Source organism: Coregonus clupeaformis, chromosome 31 (genome assembly GCF_020615455.1).
Source record: "Coregonus clupeaformis isolate EN_2021a chromosome 31, ASM2061545v1, whole genome shotgun sequence".
Lineage (NCBI taxonomy): Eukaryota > Metazoa > Chordata > Actinopteri > Salmoniformes > Salmonidae > Coregonus > Coregonus clupeaformis.
In genome coordinates, this window is record NC_059222.1 from 22731524 (window position 1) to 22759131 (window position 27608).

A 27608-nucleotide genomic window follows, 5' to 3' on the forward strand; every position below is an offset into this window, starting at 1 on the left:
TAGTCAAGATTCCTGTGACTAATCAATTTGGCTATTTAAGCTCTGAATATCAGCTGCCCAACTTTATCAGGAGTTATCGTGAGCCTATTTGCAATTTGTTAACACAGTGGGAAATGCAGAAGTATTTTCTTTTTCGCTATGATCAGCATGTCAAAAACAATTGACGGATACAAACTTGAAACCCCTGATCATGACAATGGGGTGAAACTCCTGGACAACAGTTGTGATTGTCCATTTTACGTTGACCTGTCCTGTTTTTAGGATATGTTGTTTGCTGACATGACAGTGCATTTTTTTATTTGCTTGAGCGCCATTTAGGTTAGGCTATTTGATCGGAGAAACCTACATGATGTAAAAAGTGTCTGTCTCATTACATTGTCATACATTTTATCTCCAGCCTGTAGGCTACAGAAAAGGCCACATACTCTTTCTACCATATCCTATATCTGCTACATTTACATTTACATTTACATTTTAGTCATTTAGCAGACGCTCTTATCCAGAGCGACTTACAGTTAGTGAATACATATTTTTTTATACTGGCCCCCCGTGGGTAACGAACCCACAACCCTGGCGTTGCAAACGCCATGCTCTATCAACTGAGCTACATCCCTGCCGGCCATTCCCTCCCCTACCCTGGACGACGCTGGGCCAATTGTGCGCCGCCCATGAGTCTCCCGGTCACGGCCGGCTGCGACAGAGCCTGGATTCGAACCAGGATCTCTAGTGGCACAGTTAGCACTGCGATGCAGTGCCTTAGACCACTGCACCACTCAGGAGGCCCATGATTTATGTTAGATGATTGTTTTGACGGAACGTTGGTGGAGCACCGCAGTGATGCGTCTCTCCAACAACACCCTGGAGAGGTGCGCTGGGAATGGACAAGCAAAATATTTTGCGTCCCTGCCTTTCACAACATGGGCACTGCTTATCACAGGGGGTCATCAGCGCTCACCTAAAAAGACCATATGCCACTGGTTGGGAGAAATTGTCATTGTTTTTGGGCAGAATTCTGTGATGTTTTATGTGTTGTTGTTGGAGGTGCGTCTTGTTCAGTTTAGCTCAGAAAATGCCGCCCCTGCCTAATGAGCTGGCTGGCCCTGCTTACATGCAGCCAATAGGGCACTTACTCTACCTTACGTTTTAACAGTGCTAATCAATTGCCCAGACAAGCAGGGATGTGCACTTCACCACATTCCAATGAACAACAGAGTTTAACATTTTTACCATATGCTACTGTTAATTTTGAATCACATGAACCAAATGTCTAAAGGGGACATTTCTCAACCTCCTTAGCCTTATAGAGGGAGATGTGACATTGATTACGGGCGTGGCACCTCGTGGTCTGAGAGGTGACAGTGATATCCCTGCTCTCTGTCTCCCACATCCATCGTCACGCTGTCAGTCTGACAGTAAAGCCACCAGCCAGCAACCCTATACACCCTCCAGAACAACCTGCCCTCTGCTTCCAGTAACAGCAGGGAAAAGACACACACACAAAGATGCACATGTGCACGCACACACACACACACACGCACACACGCACACGCACGCACACGCACACGACTGACCAATACACCTACTGCACCAACTTAACAGCCATGGTTACCCATTAAAAAGTTAACTTGTTACAATAATTATAATAATAGGAAAGTATATTTCTTGTCAGTCTTTAAAAGGAATATGTGAAAAGAACAAGGTTTGTAATCAATGCACGATGTCCAGTGCCTTTTAAGAAAATCTGAGAGCGACCAAAGAAGGAAAGAGAGATTGATAGGTGATAGGGTGAGAAAGTGAAAGAAAAAGACTGTCATTCGATACACCATCTGTGGTCAGGGTCTGTACCCAACCCAGATGTCTTTTTATGGTGAAAAGGCAAGACACATATCTCTCCAATCAATGATTTCGGCAAAGGGAAAACAGAATCTTGATGTATCTTAAATGGAGTGATGGATAATGACACTGAGAAGTCGCCCCCTATGGTCATTCTCAGGATCCCTTTAGCCACCCACCTGCCTGTGGGACAGTCCTGTATTTCTTCTGTAACAGCAGCCAGATCTCTGACACTCTTATTAGGATAACATGATTTATAATGTGTAATTAGTCTTTGAGTTACAGTGATAGTGTTGCATCTCTGAGGGGTTATGAGAATGTGTGTGTGTGTGTGTGTGTTCTCATACCTGGGAGCACCTCGTAGATATCATCCTCCTCTTCTTCCTCCTCCCCCTCTTGCCCCCCCTGCCTGGGCCTCCATTCCTCCTGGCTACTGAGAGAGGCTTTGGCCTGCTGGGGCAGGACGGGGACAGGGGCGGGGGTGGGCCGAGTGGGAGGGCTGGCCACCCCGGTCACCCCCTCAATGTCATCATAGGTCTCCTCCTCCTCTTCCTCTTCCTCTTCCTCATCGTCATCAAAGGGGATGAAGCTGGAACTCAAATCTGCATGGGACACAGACACGGCATAAAATAATGAGCAGTGTCTCTAAATCGAGCACAGCATGAGCTATAACCAATTGAGTATCCATAGGACCCAGAGTAGAAGATGGCGTCCACTGACTTCCCCATTTGCTGATATTAAAAAAATATATCTGTGAAACATCTAGCCATTCTATTGGACATTAGTGGACACCTTTGATGAACAGCTGGCGGGAAAAAGGAAAAATCTACCCAGCATAAATCCACAGCAAACAACAGAGAGCAAAATATTTGCCTGGAACTCCATGTATATCTGGGTCTTGTTTAGTAGTAAAAGAGGACAAGACAAATGATGGGGTGTCTGTTACTTCCCGCATCAGCCCCTTTAAGAGCAGCCGGTGCAGCCCGCCTCTCTCAGATGGAGCAGCGCTGTGATTGCTGGCGACTGGGCACTGCAACACAGGGTATCAGGTCCTCTGTGATGCACCATGGGCCAGGCAGAAATCAATGCCGCTAGAGGATAACCAGAACAACCACCAATCAATTTCCCGTAAGGGGGAAATCATTTGGGGGGGACGCATGACATGAATGCCTTGTGACGTGGCGGATGAGGAGGTTCGGAAGGCATCTGATTGGTTGTTTTGGGGATGGATATATTTGGGAATGGATATAAATGGTTTGTTTTCTGCCCTTTCAGGCCAAAAAGTCAGTGAGGCAATACCAATCTAACAGAGGACAAGAAAACGTACACAATTATCACTATATCATACTACTGTGTCTTTGAAATAGCTTTGGAAATATGTTGACATACCTTTCAGGACAAAGTTGATCTGGTCCACCCATTCCCTGGCCTCTCGCGGACTGCTAGCAGTGAACTGGGGAGGATAGTCACCATCATACAGTATGATCATTAGGTCAGACTGGTATGCTATGAAACATTACTGTCATTCAATCCCATTGTTAGGAGTCAGTCGTATCGTTATTGTACTGTACACCCACCTGGAAGGAGCGTCGGTCAGGGGCACTCAGCTCAAAGCAGGCATTCTTCTTAGAGTCTTTACGTAGGTTGGCCACCAGCTCTGCGCTGTAGCCATTGATATAGAAGGAGCCCTTCTGCTGCTTGTCTGAAGGAAGAAGTGTCAACTCAATCCCCTCACCCAAATGTTCACATGTATGAGTTCCAGGCATAAATAACTACATGGATAAATGGTCTGCTTTAGTGTGATGTGAGGGTTTCAAACCAACCTTTGTCACTCCCAAAGTAGTAGAATATTGTGTTATTAAGGACACACCATCGCTTTTGCCATTCTAAGCTGAAGAAGCTGTGATCTAAATGGAAAACGGAATGAAAAGAACAAATCATGTCATTCTTCCTACAAGTCTGTAAATGACTCAACATTCCATATGTCTATTATAATAGTCTAAATCATCTAAGTACCTCGTCGTTTCTTCTCCAGGTAGCCTTGTTTCAAGATGTTACTGAGATCCTGGGCTGCCACCATTTGGATCTCCTCAAAGTCTGTGGAAGATCACAAAGTAGGATACATGTAAGATGGCAGAACATTTTTGGTCTATTATTGTATTTGTCATGGACTCCATGTTGAAGATGGTTCTCTCCTACCCAGAGAGCAGCAACAGGCCACACTGCAGCAGTCCCCCAGGCCCTGGATCAAATACACCACTGCTAGCTTTGGGGAAACTGTGATCAATACATTTACAGTACTTCTGCAGCTGTTGTTGCTGTGCTGCAGATTAGCGATGCAGCAGGTCCAGTACATCTGCTCCCACTGCAATATCAGTGGGGAATGACTAGAAAGGGTTTCTGGATGACTCCCTCCTGGTCTGGAGCTTCAGTCATACAATGACTCTGCACCTCAGAGGCCGTTAGGTGTGTGTCATTAACTGACCCTTACACATGTAGAAGTGTAAAAGAATGGCAAGCTCAGGACCCTGAGACTTGACACCTCCCTCTGCTACTGGATCCTGGACTTCCTGATGGGGCGCCCCCAGGTGGTGAGGGTAGGCAACAACACATTCGCCACGCAGACCGTCAACACCGGGGTCCCTCAAGGGTGTGTGCTTAGTCTCCTCCTGTACTCCCTGTTCATGCATGACTGCATGGCTGCGCACGATTCCAACACCATCATCAAGTTTGCTGTTTGCTGACGACAGTGTTAGGACAGATTACCGATGACGATGAGGCAGACTATAGAGAGGAGGTCAGAGACCTGGCAGTGTCTTGCCAGCACAACAACCTCTCCCTCGACATCAGCAAGACAAAGGAGCTGATAGTGGACTACAGGAAACAGATGGGCTGTAGTGGAGCAGGTCGAGAGCTTCAAGTTCCTCGGAATTAACATGGCCCACACACACCCACACAGTTGTGAAGAGGGCACGACAGCACCTCTTCCCCCTCAGGAGGCTGAAAAGATTTGGCATGGGCCCTCAGATCCTCAAAAGGTTCTACAGCTGCACCATTGAGAGCATCTTGACTGGCTGCATCACCGCTTGGTACGACAACTGCAAGGCACCCGATGGCAAGGCGCTACAGAGGGTGGTGAGTATATCACTGGGGCCAAAGACTCCAACCAACCAAGCCATAGACTGTTCTCTCTGCTACCGCTCGGCAAGCCGGTACCAGTGCACCAAGTTTGGAACCAACAGGACCTTGAACAGCTTCTACCCCCAAGCCATAAGACTGCTAAACAAGACTGCTAAATAGCTAATCAAATGGCTACCCGGACTAACTGCAATGACCCTTCTTTGCACTAACTGTCTTGCACACACACTGGACTCTACTCACACACTCACAGAAAGTGCCTTCAGAAAGTATTCACACCCCTTGACTTTTTCCACATTTTGTTGTGTTACAGACAAAATTTTAAATTGATTACATTTATATTTGTGTCACTGGCCTACACACAATAACTCATAATGTCAAAGTGGAATTATGTTTTTTATTTATTTATTATATACAAATTAATTAAAAATGTAAACCTGAAACGTCTTGAGTCAATAAGTATTCAACCCCTTTTTTATGGCATGCCTAAATAAGTTCAGGAGTACAAATTTGCTTAAGAAGTCACATAATAAGTTGCATGGACTCACTCTGTGTGCAATAATAGTGTTTAACATGATTTTTTAATGACTACCTCATCTCTACACCCCACACATACAATTATCTGTAAGGTCCCTCAGTCGAGCAGAGAGTTTCAAACACAGATTCAACCATAAAGACCAGGGAGGTTTTCCAATACCTCGCAAAGAATAACACCTATTGGTAGATGGGTAGAAATAAAAAAAAGCAGACATTGAATATCCCTTTGAGCATAATGAAGTTATTAATTACACTTTGGATGATGTATCAATACACCCAGTCACTACAATGATACAGGCATCCTTCCTAACTCAGTTACCGGAGAGGAAGGAAACCCCTGAGGGATTTCACCATGAGGCCAATGGTGAATTTAAAACAGTTACAGAGTTTAAAAGGCTGTGATAGGAGAAAACTGAGGATGGATTAACAACATTGTACTTACTCCACAATACTAACCTAATTGACAGAGCGGAAAGAAGGAAGCCTGTACAGAAGAAAAATCCTGTTCGTGACATGGTACTAAAGTAATACTGCAAAAGTAGTCACTTTACCCCTACCTACAGTGAGGGAAAAAAGTATTTGATCCCCTGCTGATTTTGTACATTTGCCCACTGACAAAGACATGATCAGTCTATAATAGGTAGGTTTATAATAGTAGGTTTATTTGAACAGTGAGAGACAGAATAACAACAAAAAAATCCAGAAAAACGCATGTCAAAAATGTTATAAATTGATTTGCATTTTAATGAGGGAAATAAGTATTTGACCCCCTCTCAATCAGAAAGATTTCTGGCTCCCAGGTGTCTTTTATACAGGTAACAAGCTGAGATTAGGAGCACACTCTTAAAGGGAGTGCTCCTAATCTCAGCTTGTTACCTGTATAAAAGACACCTGTCCACAGAAGCAATCAATCAATCAGATTCCAAACTCTCCACCATGGCCAAGACCAAAGAGCTCTCCAAGGATTTTTTTGTTGTTATTCTGTCTCTCACTGTTCAAATAAACCTACCATTAAAATTATAGACTGATCATTTCTTTGTCAGTGGGCAAACGTACAAAATCAGCAGGGGATCAAATACTTTCTTCCCTCACTGTATATGTACAGAGCTACCTCAATTACCTCATACCCCTGCACATCGACTCGGCACTGGTACTCCCTGTATATAGCCATGTTATTTTTTACTCATAATTGTTATTCGTTATTCAATGTGTATTTATTCCTCGTGTCACTATTTATATATATTTTTTAAATCTTTATCTCTGCAATGTTGAAAAAGGACCCGTAAGCATTTTACTGTTTAGCCTACACCTGTTGTTTATGAAGCATGTGACAAATACAAGTTGATTTGATTTAAACATCCACTATGTCTTCATTTTGACTTTAAATGGCCATTATTTGTCTATCTTTACGACTCCATCTAGGATTCCACAGTTGAATGGAATTCAACCAAGGTGCCTGTCATCGGGCTTAAGCCTAGTTACCAAGGGGGGAGGATGGGGAAACAGGTGGACCCCTTTGGTTTGGGGTGCAGGAGTTATTTAAAGCCAATTTATACTAGTCTGGGTGACCTTTAATTCAATTCGGATCACTGATGACAGGGAAAGAGGCCTGGAATCCATCTCCTTTGAACCAGACCTTGACTTTCTACGAACAAAACCAGACACGCTGCGCCACAACTGAGTCTTCTTGTCCAAACAAAGTAGATGAAACCCCCCAACGTTCAGCGGAGTGGAGCCTCTCTCTCATTTATTACAAAATCTAAAGCACGAGAGAGGAAGAGACAGAGCTGGTAGCCTGCCCTAGCTAAAATGTCAGTGGCTATCTGCTCCTGTTGTTTTACTGTATGCAAATTAAATCAGGTCCAGAGTACAATGGAATCAAAGTAATATCTGAACTACATGCCGTATAAGGAACATAACAGAGATTTGCGTTATAAGCCCATCCTATGTGTGTGTGTGACATGGTAACGCTGCACTGTCCGCTGTACCCTCGCAGGTTCTACTGACAGATGAGGCGGTCACTGGCGGTCAGCTCAGAGTGTGGTCCCAGACACCTCATGACACTACCACACTCACATATCACCCTGCTTTGTGGATGACTGACTCGTGTCGCTATAAATACAGCAGCTAGCGCTACGCCGCTACAGACTATTTTGTTAAAGAGAACCTTTTCATAACACAATCCCAGTCATTAGGCTTCCCCCCTCATCCATCCAGTGCTCTGTTCATTTTTCTAGGCCTGCTTCCCTGTCATGGCACCTTTTAATCCCCTCATCCATCTACTTCCTTCCCTCTTCAAAGGTCATGCCCAGTTAATAGTTGAGGAGATATAAAGTCAACAAAGGGATGGTTAGGTCTGCTTGACAACAGAACAATGGCTTCTCATCCTCAAAGGGAGCTCTTTGACCAGGCCTCATGGTATAAACCAGGGAAGTGTTTCATACTGGATTTAAAAGATATCGGAACGGTCAAGGAATTGCTCTTACAGCTTGAGGACAAAATTCACCAACAATTAAGGGGCTGGGGATTTAGAACAATTCTTGATTGTTCCAGGGTTCTATCACAAGGTAGCAGTGTAACCTTAAAGTTCACATACTGTACATTCAGAAATCCTACTCCCCTGACATATTTTAATCCCACCCCTCTGTATGACAGATTCTGATTGGTTGAGAGCAAGCAATACCTTAGCTTATGAAAAAACGTATCAACAGCTATAACAATGTATCTACTCTTGGTTTGAGCCAAAAGTTGTAAATATTTATTAAAAACATGTATGATTCACACAAACCACAAATACAGAATCCAATATGTTTCAATTATGATGTTTCGTAAAACACAGACACATAAAGAAGCAATGAGATGATATTTTCCCCAAACTGAAGAGCACCAACTAATGAAGACTCCTTCCAAATCCCAGATGGAGGCTGTTCTTCTATCAATCGTAAATTGCATTATTAATTATTCAGCGCTATGCATCTACTTCAATTTCATTCTTTTCCTGTTTAAATTAGTGTCTTCATATACTTTATATTGTTATTAATTAAACAGATATACACCTCCAAAAACCCCATTTTAACCCCTAAACCAAAGTGATCTATGATGCATGTGAGCTGCCATAGCTGTGTCATGGCCACTCTCTCTCATTTGGTTATTCACCCTCAGTCTCAGCATGGTGTTATGAGCTCAGCAGTTGATCCAGCAAAAAAACTCTTGATTTATGTGATAATGACCAGAAGGAGTTAATGTATTCTCCCATTAAAATCCACTTTAGTTATGCTGCAAGTCAATCAGAGGCTGGCTAGAGAGTGAATCATAATGAAGGCAAATGGTAGGTGGGAGGACGAACACATTATATTATATCTATATTGCCATAATGCAACAAAGATGTTATAAAAACAATAAATGGTGTAAAGAGGCTGTCAGTTATTTACGTTGAGTAACATTAAAATCTGGAGGTGGCCTTGCCTGGTGTGCAGGGTGATGCCCAGACTCAGTGTGTTGGCTCAATTTGAAACTACCCTGGGTAGGTGTCAACATAACCTGGGTTAAATTACTCATCGCTACCTGGAGGGCCTTGCCATATACAGCTGCTAACCATCCTATCCAGGAATGGACTTTCTCCTAATCAGTTTTAGGTGAGCCAAAATGGGTGTGTCCTGGAACGGTTCAAGCTGGTTCAGGTGGGTTAGTAGAGCAGGTGAATTGATGAGACACCTCTTACAGGGGGAGGATTAGGATAGGAACCACACTGTTTCTCCTCAGTAGTCCTTGGATCCCTAGCACTAGCCTCTTCCCTGTGCCTTTTGCTGAGAAAGATACTGCACTGAGTCGGAGTAGAGATAAAACAGGGCCAAGACCTGACCTCTGTGTGAACCCTGGTGATGAGGTGAACCAGAAGGCAGAGGGTGGCTCCCCAGGCCTGGGGGACGGAGTGAGAGGGAGGAATGCTGCTTTGGAAGACAGAGCGACAGTGTGACCCCCTCCGACACTGTCCTTAATTAGGAAAAAGGATCCACTCAGTGCACCCTCACCCTGCCCAGCACTCCATCTGCACACAGTCCAGGCTAAATGGAGACATTTCTCCTCATTACAGTAGGAGAGCCTCCTTCCCTGTGTGTGTATCCCTCCACAAAGCCACCGTCAGTGGGAGGAGGAGAGACACAGAGAGGCTCTGAGGTTAAAGACCAAATGTCCTCCCTGCCCCCAACTCCAACCACTGATCTGATTAGGATTTCACTCATCGATATGCAGAGCATATAGAATCAATCTGGTAATGTACGCATCTGAGCAAAAGCATACATTACATTAGTAGAGGTCCATGTTTTAATTATGTAAATAGAATGTACAGTATGTTATGTATCGGTATTGTGATAGCAACAAGAGGTCAAATAATACAAAGCAGAAAAAAAATATTAGCCTCTGTGTAGGCCAATGGCTATGTAAGGGAGCAGATCTCTTGCCTTTCTGTGCCTCTGTGCAGGAGAAAAATATTGTGTCAGTCCTGCCAGGCTCTGCTGCTTTCACATTCCATGTGCCAGTGTTCAGGGGTAGAGGGAAAAATCTTACTGCGATGTGACATGGGGTTCCCACTGGGCAGCCATAAGGAGTGACTCCAGCGCCCTAAATGCCCTCTCATAGATTTAGAACCACTATTCAAATGCTTAACTGCAGATAAAATTATCCTCTAATCACAGGGGATGGCTTTCAGCTGCCTCACTGACACTTGGAAAAACTACAGTCGGGATATAAATACCAACAATGGAGGAGCACAGCCCACAGGAGAGTTTGTCCATCTGTGATAAAACACTGAATACAATAGCAAATCAATGAGGGAGTTTTGGGTGAAAATGTATAAATCTAGGTCACATTGAGTGGGAATAAATACAAAAATAGGGATTCAGATGGCATACATATTGGCAGTTGCCTCATTTACATCAGGAAGCAAAGTGCAATTGTTTTGCGCTAACATTGTGGGTAGCTGAGAAGTAGTAACAAAAAATTCAAAGTAAGCTAAACCTGGGATTAACGTATAATTGACCATAAAAAAATTACAATTAAAGCCATTTTGGATAAGATAATAATTGCCTTACTAATTGTATGTTTTGATAGAGGCTATTATAGCGAAATTGATTGAGTGATCTTATATATAAGACATAACCTACAGTCACTGCTTCCGAATGCAATACAATGTTTTTCTATGGAAATATAAAATAATATATTTTTTGTTGTTGTTTACATACAAATCTAAATTAAGATTTATCAGCCAGCCAATATGGGGGGACATGTCTAGAACTTTAATATTTCCTTGATCATGTCATCTGTCTAATGAAAACCTCAGTGATTCTTAAATTTGTGGGGAAATATTGATCATTATTAGCCATGATAATGTACCAATAAATGTTATTTGATGAGAAACAAGGGCTAAAACTAGTAGAAGATAATGTACATTGTTCTACATTAAATAAATAGCAAATAAACAATTGTTTTTTTTCACCAACAAGGAAAGGATGACCTTGCATTTAGACCGATTGATTAAAATCAATATCATAATTTGAAAACAAAATCGGCATTATATTATATTGAATCTAACATGTCAGTTTGTAAGTAGATTGTTGTAGTAGGCCAATACTGTATAAATTCAGAATGAGGGAATATTTATAGCATTTGCCAAAGGAAAATGTAATTAAAATATAGTAAAATAAAATCAAGATGTGTCCACTGTCAGAAATATGTAAATTATGGCCTAAACAATCATTCTTACCACAGAGCTGAAACCAGAGCCATATATACTGCTTTCAGAAAGCATAGATTTTTTCCACATTTTGTTGTGTTACAGCCTGAATTTAAAATGGATTAAAAATATATGTTTTAGTCACTGGCCTACACACAATACCCCATAATGTCAAAGTGGAATTATGTTTTTAGAAATGTTTGCAAATGAAAAACTGAAATGTCTTGAATCAATAAGTATTCAACCCCTTTTTTATGGCAAGCCTAAATAAGTTCAGGAGTCAAATGTGTTTAACAAGTCACATAATACGTTGCATGGACTCACTCTGTGTAATAACAGTGTTTAACATGATTTTTGAATGACTACCTCATCTCTGTACCCCACACATTCATTTAATCTGTAAGGTCCCTCAGCCAAGCAGGGAATTTCAAACACAGATTCAACCACAAAAGACCAGGGAGGTTTTCCAATGCCTCGCAAAGATCACCTATTGGTAGATGGGTAAACATGTAAAAAGCAGACATTAAATATCCCTTTGAGCATGTTGAAGTTATTAATTACACTTTGGATGGTGTATCAATACACCCAGTCACTACAAAGATACAGGCTTCCTTCCTAACTCAGTTGTCGGAGAAGAAGGAAACCGCTCAGGGATTTCACCATGAGGCCAATGGTGACTTTAAAACAGTTACAGAGTTTAATGGCTGTGATAGGAGAAAACTGAGGATGGATCAACAACATTGTATTTACTCCACAATACTAACCTAAATGACAGAGTGAAAAGAAGGAAGTCTGTACAGAAAAAAATATAATACTGCTGCCTTGCGGTTATGGTGGGTGATCAGTGACAGTTCGAAAATGTAATGTTTAAAGGATTTAGGGAATACTTTGCCACAGATGGAAACCACTGGCCTATCTTTGACTTCCCCATCTATTGTTATCTTCCATAAATTGCGAATCCGCCATAGAAATAATTAGAAAGAATAAGATGAAGCTCTGGTAATATGGATAACTATTGAAAGATAGCTGATATGAGTTTTTCTATATTGTAATGGACATGATGCAACCTTTGGTAGGTAGGCTACTTGCAGGCTTCGGCTGGAGTACAGCAAAGCCAAGTCATCCGCGCTCATGGTTCTCACAGGGGAAGTGAAAAGATTGGTTAAAATGACTTTGCTCATGATCATGCATGCCGCAAGACATGTAACTATAAGTTCCTTTAATTTTCTTTCGCGGGTGCCTTTTCATTATCTGGATAGACACTTGTGGTGTCTAGCTAACGTTACACCAATCAAAGCAGTAGAGTGTGTAGATAAACAAAACGTTAGTTGTCAAAACCATTCAACAAATTTGCACCACCTATTTTAATTTGCTCCATGGCTCAGGCGGCCAAGTGGACACAAGGCTGTTTGGCTCATCTCAGTCGCGAAGAAGAACAGCTTTGCAGCTGTTTCTGATTAATAAACAATGCTTGTGGGTGGTAACATTCAAATAAAACCCAGCCCTGAAACGAAACGTAGGCTGAAAATAATTTGGTTTGGGCGTTTAAATGCTAAATAGGAATGTGAAAATAATCAATGCATTTTATTTTCATGTCAGTGCAAATGATTCATGCCACAATTAAATTGCAAAGTTAAAATGAACATAGAAAATGGTTAAATTGGAAATGGTCAACAATTTTTTAATAAAAATAATAAATGGTAAAAGGAAAAAGAGAAATGCATTTTCTCTTTCAATTTCCATTTTAATGTTCAAAGTGTATGCAAATCTGTACATTGATTTTAAATTAGTGTAACCAACACACAGGGTGCGAACCGACCCAGGTCTCCTGCGCACTAGAAAAGCATAGACCTGCTAAGCTGAAGCCTAGCATTGATTCGGGGAGCGAATGCAACTCTTCAGATCTCAGGCAAGGTTAGGCCTACTAATCATGCATGTGTGGTCACTGAACCACCTCAGTTACAATTCACCATCCTTTGACCTCCTCCTCACAGAGACCCATCTGAGCCACATGACAAATATAACAAACAGGGTTTGAGCAACGGTCTTCTGCACATCAGAAGAGCACATTAGTCCACTAAACCAAAGCCTATAGCCAATGCAACTCTTCAGGTATGAGGCAAGGTTACTCATCATGCAAACAACTAACCAGGAAGAAGAGGTTCGGTGACTACCCACAACCCACATGTGATGAGTAACTTTGCCTTGTGTTGAGTAACTTTGCCTGAGACCAGAAAAATTGTATTGACTCCCCAAACTAAATTGTCTAGGCTTTGGCTTAGCAGGCTAATATGTTCTTCTGGTGTACAAAACACCAGATTCAACCCTGATGGTTACACTAGCCTAAAATCAATGCACAGCGAGCATGACATGGCTGGGATGTACAATTACATGGTGGTGTGGTGTTTCTCTCCTGGTTCACGCCTCCAGGAAGCAATTTGTATACACTTTGAAAGTGAAAATAGAAAAATTGGACAGTTGGAAAATGAAAACAGCCACTTTCCATTTCACTTTGCTCATTACATTTACGATTTTCTGTTAACATTTGCCATTTTCTGTTTACCATTAACGATTTTCGATTTTCATTTTAACGTTGCAATTTCATTGTGGCATGAATCATGTGCAGTTATATGAAAATATAAATGCATTTATAATTTTGAGCATTTCAATTCAACATATACAGTGAGGGAAAAAAGTATTTGATCCCCTGCTGATTTTGTACGTTTGCCCACTGATTGAGAGAATGCCAAGAGTTTGCAAAGCTGTCATCAAGGCAAAGGGTGGCTATTTGAAGAATCTCAAATATGCTGATTTTGTACATTTGCCCACTGACAAAGACATGATCAGTCTATACTTTTAATGGTAGGTTTATTTGAACAGTGAGAGACAGAATAACAACAAAAAAATCCAGAAAAACGCATGTCAAAAATGTTATAAATTGATTTGCATTTTAATGAGGGAAATAAGTATTTGACCCCTCTGCAAAACATTACTTAGTACTTGGTGGCAAAACCCTTGTTGGCAATCACAGAGGTCAGACGTTTCTTGTAGTTGGCCACCAGGTTTGCACACATCTCAGGAGGGATTTTGTTCCACTCCTCTTTGCAGATCTTCTCCAAGTCATTAAGGTTTTGATGCTGACGTTTGGCAACTCGAACCTTCAGCTCCCTCCACAGATTTTCTATGGGCTTAAGGTCTGGAGACTGGCTAGGAGACTGTGCTTCTTCTTGAGCCACTCCTTTGTTGCCTTGGCCGTGTGTTTTGGGTCATTGTCATGCTGGAATACCCATCCACGAGCCATTTTCAATGCCCTGGATGAGGGAAGGAGGTTCTCACCCAAGATTTGACGGTAAATGGCCCCATCCATCGTCCCTTTGATACAGTGAAGTTGTCCTGTCCCCTTAGCAGAAAAACACCCCCAAAGCATAATGTTTCCACCTCTATGTTTGACAGTGGGGATGGTGTTCTTGGGGTCATAGGCAGCATTCCTCCTCCTCCAAACACGGCGAGTTGAGTTGATGCCAAAGAGCTCGATTTGTATACAGTTGAAGTCAGAAGTTTACATACATTTAGGTTGGAGTCATTAAAACTTGTTTTTCAACCACTCCACAAATGTCTTGTTAACAAATTATAGTTTTGGCAAGTCTGTTAGGACATCTACTTTGTGCATGACACAAGTAATTTTTCCAACAATTGTTTACAGACAGATTATTTCACTTATAATTCACTGTATCACAATTCCATTGGGTCCGAAGTTTACATACACTAAGTTGACTGTGCCTTTTAAACAGCTTGGAAAATTCCAGAAAATGATGTCATGGCTTTAGAAGCTTCTGATAGGCTAATTGACATCATTTGAGTCAATTGGAGGTGTACCTGTGGATGTATTTCTAGGCCTACCTTCAAACTCAGTGCCTCTTTGCTTGACATCATGGGAAAATCAAAAGAAATCAGCCAAGACCTCAGAAAACAAATTGTAGACCTCCACAAGTCTGGTTCATCCTTGGGAGCAATTTCCAAATGCCTGAAGGTACCACGTTCATCTGTACAAACAATAGTATGCAAGTATAAACACCATGGGACCACGAAGCCGTCATACCGCTCAGGAAGGAGACGCGTTCTGTCTCCTAGAGATGAACGTACTTTGGTGCGAAAAGTGCAAATCAATCCAAGAACAACAGCAAAGGACCTTGTGAAGATGCTGGAAGAAACCGGTACAAAAGTATCTATATCCACAGTAAAACGAGTCCTATATCGACATAACCTGAATGGCCGCTCAGCAAGGAAGAAGCCACTGCTCCAAAACCGCCATAAAAAAGCCAGACTACAGTTTGCAACTGCACATGGGGACAAATATCTTACTTTTTGGAGAAATGTCCTCTGGTCTGATGAAACAAAAATAGAACTGTTTGGCCATAATGACCATCGTTATGTTTGGAGGAAAAAGGGGATGCTTGCAAGCAGAAGAACACCATACCAACCGTGAAGCACAGGGGTGGCATCATCATGCTGTGGGGGTGCTTTGCTGCAGGAGGGACTGGTGCACTTCACAAAATAGATGGCATCATGAGGAAGGAAAATTATGTGGATATATTGAAGCAACATCTCAAGACATCAGTCAGGAAGTTAAAGCTTGGTCGCAAATGGGTCTTCCAAATGGACAATGACCCCAAGCATACTTCCAAAGTTGTGGCAAAGTGGCTTAAGGACAACAAAGTCAAGGTTTTGGAGTGGCCATCACAAAGCTGTCACACCCTGACCTTAGATATCCCTTTTATTCTCTATTTAGTTAGGTCAGGGTGTGATTTGGGTGGGCATTCTAGTTTTTCTATTTCTTTGTTGGCTGGGTATGGTTCCCAATCAGAGGCAGCTGTCTATCGTTGTCTCTGATTGGGGATCATACTTAGGCAGCCTTTTTCCCACCTTAGTTTGTGGGATCTTGTTTTTGTATGGTTGCTTTGTAGCCTGCAGAACTTTACGTTTGTGTGTATTTTGTTGTTTTGTGTGTTTCATTTAATAAATTAATATGTTCGCCTACCACGCTGCACCTTGGTCCGAGCCTTCAATCAACAAACGTGACAAAAGCCCTGACCTCATTCCTATAGAAGATGAAAACAGAACTGAAAAAGTGTGTGCGAGCAAGGAGGCCTACCAACCTGACTGAGTTACACCAGCTCTGTCAGGAGGAATGGGCCAAAATTCACCCAACTTATTGTGGGAAGCTTGTGGAAGGATACCTGAAACGTTTGACCCAAGTTAAACAATTTCAAGGCAATGCTACCAAATACTAATTGAGTGTATGTAAACTTCTGACCCACTGGGAATGTGATGAAATAAATAAAAGCTAAAATAAATAATTATCTCTACTATTATTCTGACATTTCACATTCTTAAAATAAAGTGGTGATCCTAACTGACCTAAGACAGCAAAGTTTTACTAGGATTAAATGTCAGGAATTGTGAAAAACTGAGTTTAAATGTATTTGGCTATGGTGTATGTAAACTTCCGACTTCAACTGTATGTATGTATGTATGTATGTATGTATGTATGTATGTATGTATTAAAAATATATATATATATATTAACCACTGTGTTGTTCCAGGATTGGGTGTGTTCTTTTCCACACAGAGTGATCACACACTTTTTCCCTGAGATAAGGCTAAGTTACAATACAGGCTACAATAAATCATTGGAGATCATTTCCATTGGAGATAAGCAATCTGCTCACAAAGTACAGGCACATGTACAGGCAACCCTGTCACGCTGGCACACACAGTGCGATTGGCGATTGGTATCCCTGATGAACAAGAGGGATGCATCCAACTCAGCATCCTCAAATAACTCCACAAGGGCATGTTAATGACCTCAAAGTGCTACATTAAAGCTACAATTAAACAAAGTAATCCCAGAGGCCTTGGAAGCTGTCGTGTCACTGTCTTTGCACAGGCCAACACATCTCTCTACTCTCCATTTATTACCCTAAGAAATCAGCAGGCCACCTGGGCTTGGCATCAAAACTTGATTCATCTCCAGAAATGGATTCAAGTGGAGAGAAAAATCAAATTCTAATTTGCAAGACAGGAGGGGGGAGAGGCAAGGGGGTGAATGCAGGAGGTACCTGGGAAGGCTAACCTCTGGGTGAACCCAGCGCATGTGATTGCTTTTAATGTCACAGACAAATAGCAAAACTAAGGGGGAGATTAGAACCACCCAGCCCGCGCTTCCCACTCTGCATGCTGTCTATGTAGACCAGGGGTGTCAAACATATGGCCCGCGGCCCGGATCTGGCCCATGATGGGGTCCAAATCAGCCCACGGGGGGTTTGAGTAAAAAAATTAAAAACATGTGAGAGAAAAAAATTGCTGGGGGAAAACGAACTCAATATACTTTAAAATGACTAAAACCAAATCAAAACTGTGCAAAAATTATAATGGACCTACATTCATACAGTTTTTTTTACTGTGTCCAGTTCGCAAAAAAATCACTAAACAGTCAGGGAGCATGAAAAATTCCCAAAACTATGTATTTTGCTAATTTTGACAGCGAGGAAATATAACACATTTTCAGTGCTGCCTTCAGGACCTCGTCGAAGATTGAATGCGGCCCCCGGGGAAGAATGTGTTTGACACCCCTAATGTAGACTGTTACATGTCGACATTCTCACTGCCCTGTTTTCTCTGTGTGTTTTACCAAAGACTTACACCAGAAAAACATCTAAACAAAGGAAATTAAGGAGAAATCTGAAACAAAATAGCTTTTTACAGAAGGTGCCAGAAAACAACATGGCAGAGCTTGTAGTGTGGGCGAGGAGTGATGGATGCCCCTCAGTTAAAGACGTCCAAATCCCCCCTTCAAGCAGTCCTTTCCTCTTGCCAGGCAGCGTGAGTGAGAGAGAGTGTTGGAGATTAATAGTCAAAACAGGGAGAGACGGCGCAGAAGGAGAGCGAGTGAGAGAAAAGGAGCAGGGAGAGAAAGAAAAAACAATCAGCATCTGCAGCAGCACAGTAGCCCCAGGGGAATAGTGTGAACTTTTGAACCCTGATGGCAGGGCCAGCATCATGCCGAGCCTGTTCCAGTCTTGTAATGTGTCTCTTGACTACAGCAGAGGAGAAGAGCGAGGGAAAAGGAGAGAGTGAAGGAGAAAGGAAAAAATTAACATGTTCTGTGCATCCTGCAAATGAGTAGCATGAGTGGCTTGAAATCCATGCACCAATGAACACTGGAAAAGGAATCTCCCGGCAGCTCTGTATTCTGAAGGGTGGGTATTTCCAAGTCAAAAGAAACTTAGATCTGTGGAGTTACTATTGGCAGCCAGGTCAATATTATAGACGAGGCTAATGGTTTCTGACAGGTCACAGGTTGACCAGCCAAGAGGCCAGGGGTCAGAAGTTCATTGAGTGGATTGACAACATGACCACTCACACGGAGAGCCAGGTCTGTTTCTCACATAATTGCTAAGTACTGTAGCTGATTCAGTGAAGATAATCTGTATCTGAGGTATTTTTGTATTTGCATTTATTAGGGATCCCCATTAGCTGCTACTCTTCCTGGGGTCCAAACACATTAAGGCACTTACATTACACATAAACAAAAGATAAAACAGTACATCATATTACATTATTACACCACTACATATCTACAATACAAAATGTATAATACCACCATACAACAATATTACAATGTACGTGTGTAGAGTGTGTCTGCTAGCGTGTGTGTGCGTGTATGCGTGTCTGTACCTGTGTGTGTGTGTCTCTTTTCACAGTCCCCGCTATTCCATAAGATTTGTATCTGGGTTTTTTCAATCTGATTCTACTGCTTGCATCAGTTACCTGATGTGGAATAGAGTTCCATGTAGTCATGGCTCTATATAGTATTGTGCGACTCCCATAGTCTGTTCTGGACTTGGGGATTGTGAAGAGACCTCTGGTGGCTTGTCTTGTGGGGTATGCATGGGTGTCCAAGCTGTGTGCTAGTAGTTTAAACAGACAGTTCGGTGCATTCAACACTTCTTACAAAAACAAGTAGTGATGAAGTCAATCTCTCCTCCACTTTGAGCCATGAGAGATTGACATGCATATCATTCATGTTAGCTCCCCGTGTACATTTGTTCTGAGCCAATTGTCATTCTCCTAAATCCCTCTTTGTGGAACCTGACCACACGACTGAACAGTAGTCCAGGTGCGACAGAACTAGGGCCTGTAGGACCTGCCTTGTTGATAATGTTGTTAAGAAGGCAGAGCAGCGCTTTATGGACAGACTTCTCCCCATTTTAGCTACTGTTGTATCAATATGTTTTGACCATGACAGTTTACAATCCAGGGTTACTCCAAGCAGTTTAGTCACCTCAACTTGCTCAATTTCCACATTATTCATTGCAAGATTTAGTTGAGGTTTAGTGAATGATTTGTCCCAAATACAATGCTTTTAGTTTTAGAAATATCTTAGGACTAACTTATTCCTTGCCACCCATTCTAAAACTAACTGCAGCTCTTTGTTAAGTGTTGCAGTCATTTCAGTTGCTGTAGTAGCTGACGTGTATAGTGTTGAGTCATCCGCATACACAGACACACTGGCTTTACTCAAAGCGTTAGTAAAGATTGAAAAAAGTAAGGGGCCTAGACAGCTGCCCTGGAGAATTCCTGATTCTACCTGGATTATGTTGTAGAGGCTTCCATTAAAGAACACCCTCTGTGTTCTGATAGACAGGTAACTCTTTATCCACAATATAGCAGGGGGTGTAAAGCCATAACACATACGTTTTTCCAGCAGCAGAATATGATCGAATATGTCAAAAGCCGCACTGAATTCTAACAAAACAGCCCCCACAAACTTTTTATCATCAATTTCTCTAAGCCAATCATCAGTCATTTGTGTAAATGCTGTGCTTGTTGAATGTCCTTCCCTATAAGCCTGCTGAAAGTCTGTTGTCAATTTGTTTACTGTAAAATAGCATTGTATCTGGTCAACACTATTTTTTCCCCAAAGTTTACTAAGGGTTGGTAACAGGCTGATTGGTCGGCTATTTGAGCCAATAAAGGGGGCTTTACTATTCTTAGGTAGCGGAAGGACTTTTGCTTCCCTCCAGGCCTGAGGGCACATACTTTCTAGTAGGCTTAAATTGAAGACATGGCAAAAATGAGTGGCAATATCATCCACTATTATCCTCAGTAATTTTCCATCCAAGTTTAGGTTTAACAGCTTCCTCCACTAAAAGCACTTAGTACACAGAGGCCATTCAAGGTCTAGCCACAACCCCACAAATCTCTTTATTTATTTAGTCCTGCGTTATCTTTGACTGGGGCAGGTGCATCTTTAGATACTGTATACTACCCACTAACCTTTTTCCTCCATGTAATTTTGTTCTCGATAGCATAGTTATAATTGATAGCATAATATCATTGAAAGCACACCTTTTGAACTCTTTCCGAACTAAATTATACCAATCAAAACACAAAAATTTTACTTTAGCACACTCTTTGGCAATTCAAATTCTAGATTTACATTATATTGACCCAATGTAAGAAACATTTGATACAATTGAACTAAAATGACTATTTCAAATCCAAAATGTTTATCTTGGCCTTTTTCCTATTGGCCGAAAATTGATGCAGGAAATAGTGTTGGCACTGGCAGAGCTGTGGCCTGCTGCCCATTGTCTCTGATATCTATCAGTCAGCAGACACAAGGGCCCAGGCCACCTACATTATCTGATACTACACAGTAGCGCTGCCTACCCCTGCTTCTAACGAACAGACCTTTCTCACCACTCAGACATGTTCGTCAATAGATCATATCAATCAATGGGATCAATAAACAGACACTAATCATTATGTGAGATATCAGTTTGAGAGTTGGAGTTCATTTCGGCTTGAACAGGTCAAGTATGCCTTCAATAACAAATATGTGCACTATGAAACATAATAATATACTAATATGCCATTTAGCAGACGCTTTTATCCAAAGCGACTTACAGTGATGCGTGCATACATTTTTGTGTATGGGTGGTCCCGGGGATCGAACCCACTACCCTGGCGTTACAAGCGCCGTGCTCTACCAGCTGAGCTACAGAGGACCACTATGTTTGATTTTTTACTAAATTAATAATCACATATTTTCTACCCACCTGAACAAATATAGGAGATAACAATATATGAACACAATCATTATGACTACAAAAACGTTGTGGAAGCAGAGATACAGTATCAAAACCCAATCTCCTCTGGCCGCTCCTGATACAATGGTCTGATACAAATACTGTCATCACCTCAGCTACCACCCAATCACCACAAAACAAACACGCCATCCCTATACTTCTTTTAAGACAGATCGTAAACTTGACCCTGCAAAACGGCATGCCAAGACTCATAGTACTTCGACCCCCATCTCCTACTTCCCTCCCTCCGCTTCCCAAGTCCTCCTCACACTGGAGGAGTGCTGGGTGGTGATGGGGGCTGTTGTCAACCAGACTGGGGCTGGGGTGAGGCTGCAGGCACGGTCAGGTCATCTGTGTGGTCGACGGGTGAAACGCAGTTCACATTACCATGCAGACATGGAGGCAAACAATAGAGGGTCCATCTGTTCCTGTCAGCCATTACAAATCTGGTGTCAGCCAGTCCACTGGAGACAACAGGCCAGGCCATTTAGTGAAACAACACTGGGCGCTGTGTCGGCGACTACACCGAATACACTTATTCAACACTCAGGTTAGGGAGCAGAGAAATAGAGGCAGTCAATTCCCATGTCAAATACCTACTGAGTGTCATGGGTCTCCTCTACATAGCGGAACAAACTGAACCCATAACATCAATTTTCCTATACTTACTTCCTGCTGTTCTTTCAATCCCTGTACTTTGTTCTATTGTATATAGGTTATCTTTTGCAATTATATTGTTTATTATTCTCATAAGGCTAAAATCCATTAGAAAAATCTGGGATTTTTACTGAGTTGAGAAAAAATATGCATTGAACGGATGTGGGTGGAGCAATGTCTACATAAGGGTGCAAATTAAAAACACTCACAAAAGCTCTAACGAAGGCCTTGAGGCCGATACGTAAAGCTTAATAAAGAGCAGTGATACTAGCAAGAGCAGTGTGCTGGTTTCTTCTTTTTTCTCATCTTATTCAACTGTTTCCATGCACCTGCAACAAAGATAGCTCAGATGTGCGATTGCCTTTTGGATTTTTACTGAGTTAAAAGTTGACCTAATATAGGCCTTTGTGGTTTGGGTGACTGGAAGGTCCATACTACTAAAATCAGTGACGCATATCCAGTGTTGGGGAATCTACCCTGAAAAGATAGTTTACGAAACTACCAATTACTTCACACCGAAAGTAGTTAAGCTACACTAAAGCTACCCTGACGAAAAATATAGTTTTCTTAACTAAAGTTACTTTGAAGAAGTAGTTCACTACATCCAAACCACTTCGCGAAAAGTTATCATATGTAAATCTGAAATGTCATAGACCATAAATTGCAAGAACTGCAAGAACTTTGGGGTCATATGTTAAGAGAATGTGTAATTTAGCCTACTAAACATAAAAACAATGTTTCAAGTGAGAATTAGGCAGGTCTGATGCTGAAAAAGAAAGGAAATTATAGCCTACTTCACCCATATTTTATTTATATTAAAAAGTTGTTGTTCCAGTAGTTAGCTAAACACCCCTACATGGCAAAAAAGTAATTAACTACTGAAAACACTACCTAGATTTGAATTTAGTTGAACTACCACCAAGCTACTGCAAAATGTAGTTAAATTACTAGTTGAACTACATGTAGTTCACTACTCTCCAACACTGCGCATATCCAGCTTCTGTAATTAAACAATGAATACATGTTCTAAAATGTCATTGATTCCATTGGCTCATCATTTCATTATTTTCACACACACCCTCTTCCTTAGAAATGGACTGCCCTGCAAAGCGAGTAAAGCCATATCTGTCATTTACTCTGGGTAGTGAACAGACAGTGAACTATGAACTCCAGCTGCCCTTTGGTGAGGACACAGTTCATTCAGGAAACAAATGAGGAAAAAGCACAGGCCTGCATAGCTTTGCATTTGTTACATAATGGTGTATCTTTATATTTTAATAATCATTCAATGTGTCAAACAGACATTTGAAAATAGATATTGCAACATGCTAAATTCACAAAGTGGAGAAGTTATACATAGGAAGTTACAGAAACTGATGCCCATCATCTATGTCATGGCATGACACCCACTGAGTGCATGGGACACCCAAGGCTCTAGGTGAGCCACTGTGCCACTTTTGAATAACCAGTCAAGTACTACCATGTCTCATATAACTAAAGATAGAGAGAGAGAGAGAGAGAGAGAGAGAGACAGACAGACTGATAAAGGGAGAGAGATGGAACACACATGGCCTCTCAGGTACAGTGTTGTATTTCAAACTGAGTTGGGAATGGAGAGCAGGGTAAGGGTTAATCAATCACCTCATTAGCCTCGAGCTACAGAGCACACTCTGTGTGGGCTGATCTAAGATAAACTGACTAACACCTCTGCCTCTCCCGGTACACACGGATGGATACACTGTGGGCTCCAGACTACTCTCACCACTAGAGAGAGCTCTTGGTCACTTATCAGTTCTGTGTGAACAATCCCCCCAGCCTCACCCCTAGTATTCCCACCAACACTCCCTTCGTGCAGCAGAGCCAACCACTAGAGGGCAAGCTGTTACTTGACAGCCCTTGTATGTACTAACATCATTCAGGTAAAGTGCACAGCAAGAGTCCCTATCTTCCCTTTACAAACCCCAAATATTATGTAGCAAACACCCACTTGACATGCTTAAAGGCCCAATGCAGCTGTTTTTATCTCAATATCAAATCATTTGTGGGTAACAATTAATTACCTTGCTGTAATAGTTTCCCATTAAAATGGTCAAAATGAAACAAAAATAGATTTTTTAGCAAAAATCTATTTCTCAAGCAAGATTTTTGCTAGGACTGTCTGGGAGTGGTCTGAGTGAGGGACCTAATTGGAGGGGCCTAATGGGATGGATATGTAACCTGGAAACTAGCTGATATTAGCAGAGGGGTTTGAAATTGTATTTGTTAATGTTCTATTAACTTATAGCGACTGGTGATGTCACCAGGCAAGCAAACACTCCACCCCTGCAAAACCTATTGATTGGAAGGTCCTGTGTAAATTGTATTTTCAACCAGCAACTATCAGGAAATAACACTAATCACATTGTTTCACACTTTTACAGTGTTAGTTTCATCAGCTGTTGAACAATATTATTTGAAAACACAGGAAAATCTGAATTTTGACTGCACTGGGCCTTTAACACATATGCACGTTGCATTGAACACACACACACAAACCAAGCCTTTACTCACACTCAGGAGAGCCCTCGTCCTGGTAGTCAGAGGCCACTGACAGGTCGTCTGAGGGGGCCGAGCGGCCCAGACTTGAGCTCTGGTTGTCATCTGAACTGTCCTCCTGTCTGGACTCAACTAGAAGGGCAACAACACAACATCAGGGTTGGGAGGCCAGGGGGGAGGACTTTCAAAAGCAAACAGGAAAAGTATTAGATGCACACAAAATAGCCTAAGTTACACCTCAAGTAAGGATTCAACCATTTTATGATGTAAAATATGCAGTCACTTACATCTGAAGGGAAACTCCTGAGGATTTCTGCAAAATAAAAGTGAACATGAGTTAAATTTAGACTGCAAATTAATTATAACACAAGTAGGTTCTAAGGTTTTTCGGTGTTTATAGTTCTGCCAATTTCTTCAAACACCCTACTTTGGCTTCCTGCTTCACAGACCACAAGACAACCTCTTGCAAACAAGTGCACCCTTTACCATGCACATAGTAGAGAGTCGAAGGCTTAGTTTCTGGTGCAGATATCTCAGATCACAGTTATCTATTCATTTCATCTCGTGCTTCCTTACACGTTTTCGTTTCACAATCCACATTTCCGTCCACAGTTTTTATGCGAGTAAAGTCCTACCATATAAAAACAAATCACAACAGCTGTGATGGAAACAGGATGTTTAGTTACAAATGTATCAATGTGGACGAATCATTTGTTCGTTTGTCATGGTGGGATCTTTTTGTGTCAGTAAAAATGAATTATGCGAGAAATGGCGGTGGAAGCCTTTATGCGCAAATATTGATGTAATAACCATCATATCAAAGTAAACCTGGAGTCACACGATGATATGGTGTGTGGTCCTCCCACTACAGGAAACCATGCAGTTTATTAGGCTACAGATTAATTTATAATGAACTTCACAGGGTGATGAAAGTGCACAGTGACCTTGATGCTACTTTCTGATTCTGGTGACATGATGATCGATGCTTGACTGCCGTTTGAAAAATAAAAATATTCTCGCTCTTATCCATAATAATCTCATCATATAGACTGTATCGAGTAGGGTACAATTGCAGCCCGCAATTCGGTGGCGTCCCTGCATGTGGGCATTCCTGCATCTGCAGGAACCCCTCTTTACACTTATGTTGATAATTTTTTAAGTTAGGACTCCAGCACAGTAGGTGGTGTTAATGCACAATAATGTTGGATGCCAGCCGCCAATAAAGTTAATGCAGGAACCAATGGGATGCTCGAAGGGGAACGCCCCGAATTACGGGCTGCAGGTGCACACTATTGACTGTATCTGCAAACTGTTGGCTAGAGCGCACATGCCAAAACCAAAGTATACGGAGTAGATTTGCTATTTAACGCAACAGTTTTTGTGACAAAACTATCGTTATATTTGAAAATGTGATGGAAACACATTGAACTTAAGCTAAAAAGTACATTTTCTGTGCACTACATCATCACACACTGATTTTTATCCTCAACAAGTCTGTTTGGTGGTAACACACCACTGGTGGGAAAATGTGAATTTTTTCTTTATGCCGATTTTAGAATATTCATATGAAAATATGTCGCCAATTGGACGGAAACCTAGCTACAAATAAGCCTCTAAAATCAAAATGTTCTATCATCCAAAAAGCCTCAGGAAATGTGAACATCTAATGTAAGATTTAAGTGACACAAGTTTCTTATTGGGAGGTAAAGGGGGCCAACTGGGAGGAACAGCACTTCCACGTACCTGGAGTGGACCACCCTGAAGTTATTAAGTAGGACGTCCCGTGTTTCTTTGGCATGTTTACTGAGGTTCTCGTCCTGTAGGATATCTGATACAAACAGCTCACAGTCTGAAAGACAAGTCAGGCAAGTCACACATTTAATAAGAGGAAGAAAGATGTTATACCTGCACATCACAATCCTGAGAAGACATCATATAAAATATCATCATATACATATACATTTAGGATATTTTGTGTCTCATTACAATTTTAAGTGCCTCAAAACCATTCAATTATCTTTTGTGTTACAATTTCCACCAGGACATTTAATCACAAACTGTATTCCAAGTCACGAGCATTTCAGAAACAATGTTATCTTTCATGTTGGCACAGGAAAAACAAGTTGAACTACAGCGCTTGTTTAGATTTCTTTATTCCTTTAATTGTAATACTACCTAAAGGCGTTAACATATGCAAATGTTGGTCAGAGGGCCAAGGTTGCTAGTACATGCAAATATGACAAACGCCAGTGTTCATGTTTGGGAACATTGACAGTTGTCACTACAGGGTGAATCTGATTGCAATCTATGATGGATATCCATAAGGCACTTGCAACAGTAAGGTACATGTATAGTAGTTCACAGCGCCACTGTGCCAATCCAGATTGTTTGATGAGTTTTAACATAGATCACTGAATTCTACAGGCATTGTTTTAACAATTCAAAAGAATCAGTAGGCCTAAATATAGCAGTAATGTTATACAAGATGTTCTCTTATGAACAATGATACTAGTTATACGGAAGAAGGTCAAATATATCAAAAAGCTCACTAAGTATATGATTGAGTACTACATCTTTATGACAATGTTAGTACATTAACTAATACTGCTTAAAATAAACAGACTATATATATATATATATACATTACCCTCCAAAAGCCTCCTAATGTCATCAGAGACTGTCCCCATCCTACTCTCAAAGTTCCAGAAGAATTTTCAGACAATTAAAATTTTGATACGGTAAATCAGATCTATACTTTTGTGAAAGGTTATAGTATCTGTGTAGACCTGACCCCTGTCATATCGTAACAGCTCACTGCTTGAAATGAAAGCCTGTGTATACTCACACACTACACTCATACACTCACACAGCATCTGTAACCCTACTGTTCTCAAACCAAAACTATTTCCGTGCGTGCATCCAATGCAAAGCCATATTTGCTAAAATGGGGCGGAGCATGAGGTGACTAAAAGCTTCCTTTGAATGCTGTTCTTCAGTTGTTATATCATATGTCACATCCGCTT

The 27608-nt window shown here is 41.5% G+C and overlaps 1 protein-coding gene across 1 annotated transcript in view; it reads right to left on the minus strand.

Moving 5' to 3' along the window:
• Window positions 1-27385, minus strand: part of LOC121547274 (src kinase-associated phosphoprotein 1) — a 46998-nt gene extending 19613 nt beyond the window's left edge. The window contains exons 1-9 of the mRNA XM_041858449.1: window positions 27233-27385; window positions 26329-26434; window positions 24873-24898; window positions 24601-24717; window positions 3850-3930; window positions 3657-3740; window positions 3411-3535; window positions 3223-3286; window positions 2181-2435 (exon numbers count right to left, since the gene is read on the minus strand). Of these exons, the coding sequence (XP_041714383.1) occupies window positions 2181-2435; window positions 3223-3286; window positions 3411-3535; window positions 3657-3740; window positions 3850-3930; window positions 24601-24717; window positions 24873-24898; window positions 26329-26434; window positions 27233-27272 (898 nt within the window). The 5' untranslated portion in view covers window positions 27273-27385. The remainder of the gene's footprint in view (window positions 1-2180; window positions 2436-3222; window positions 3287-3410; window positions 3536-3656; window positions 3741-3849; window positions 3931-24600; window positions 24718-24872; window positions 24899-26328; window positions 26435-27232) is intronic.
• Between the last annotated feature and the right edge of the window lie 223 nt (window positions 27386-27608).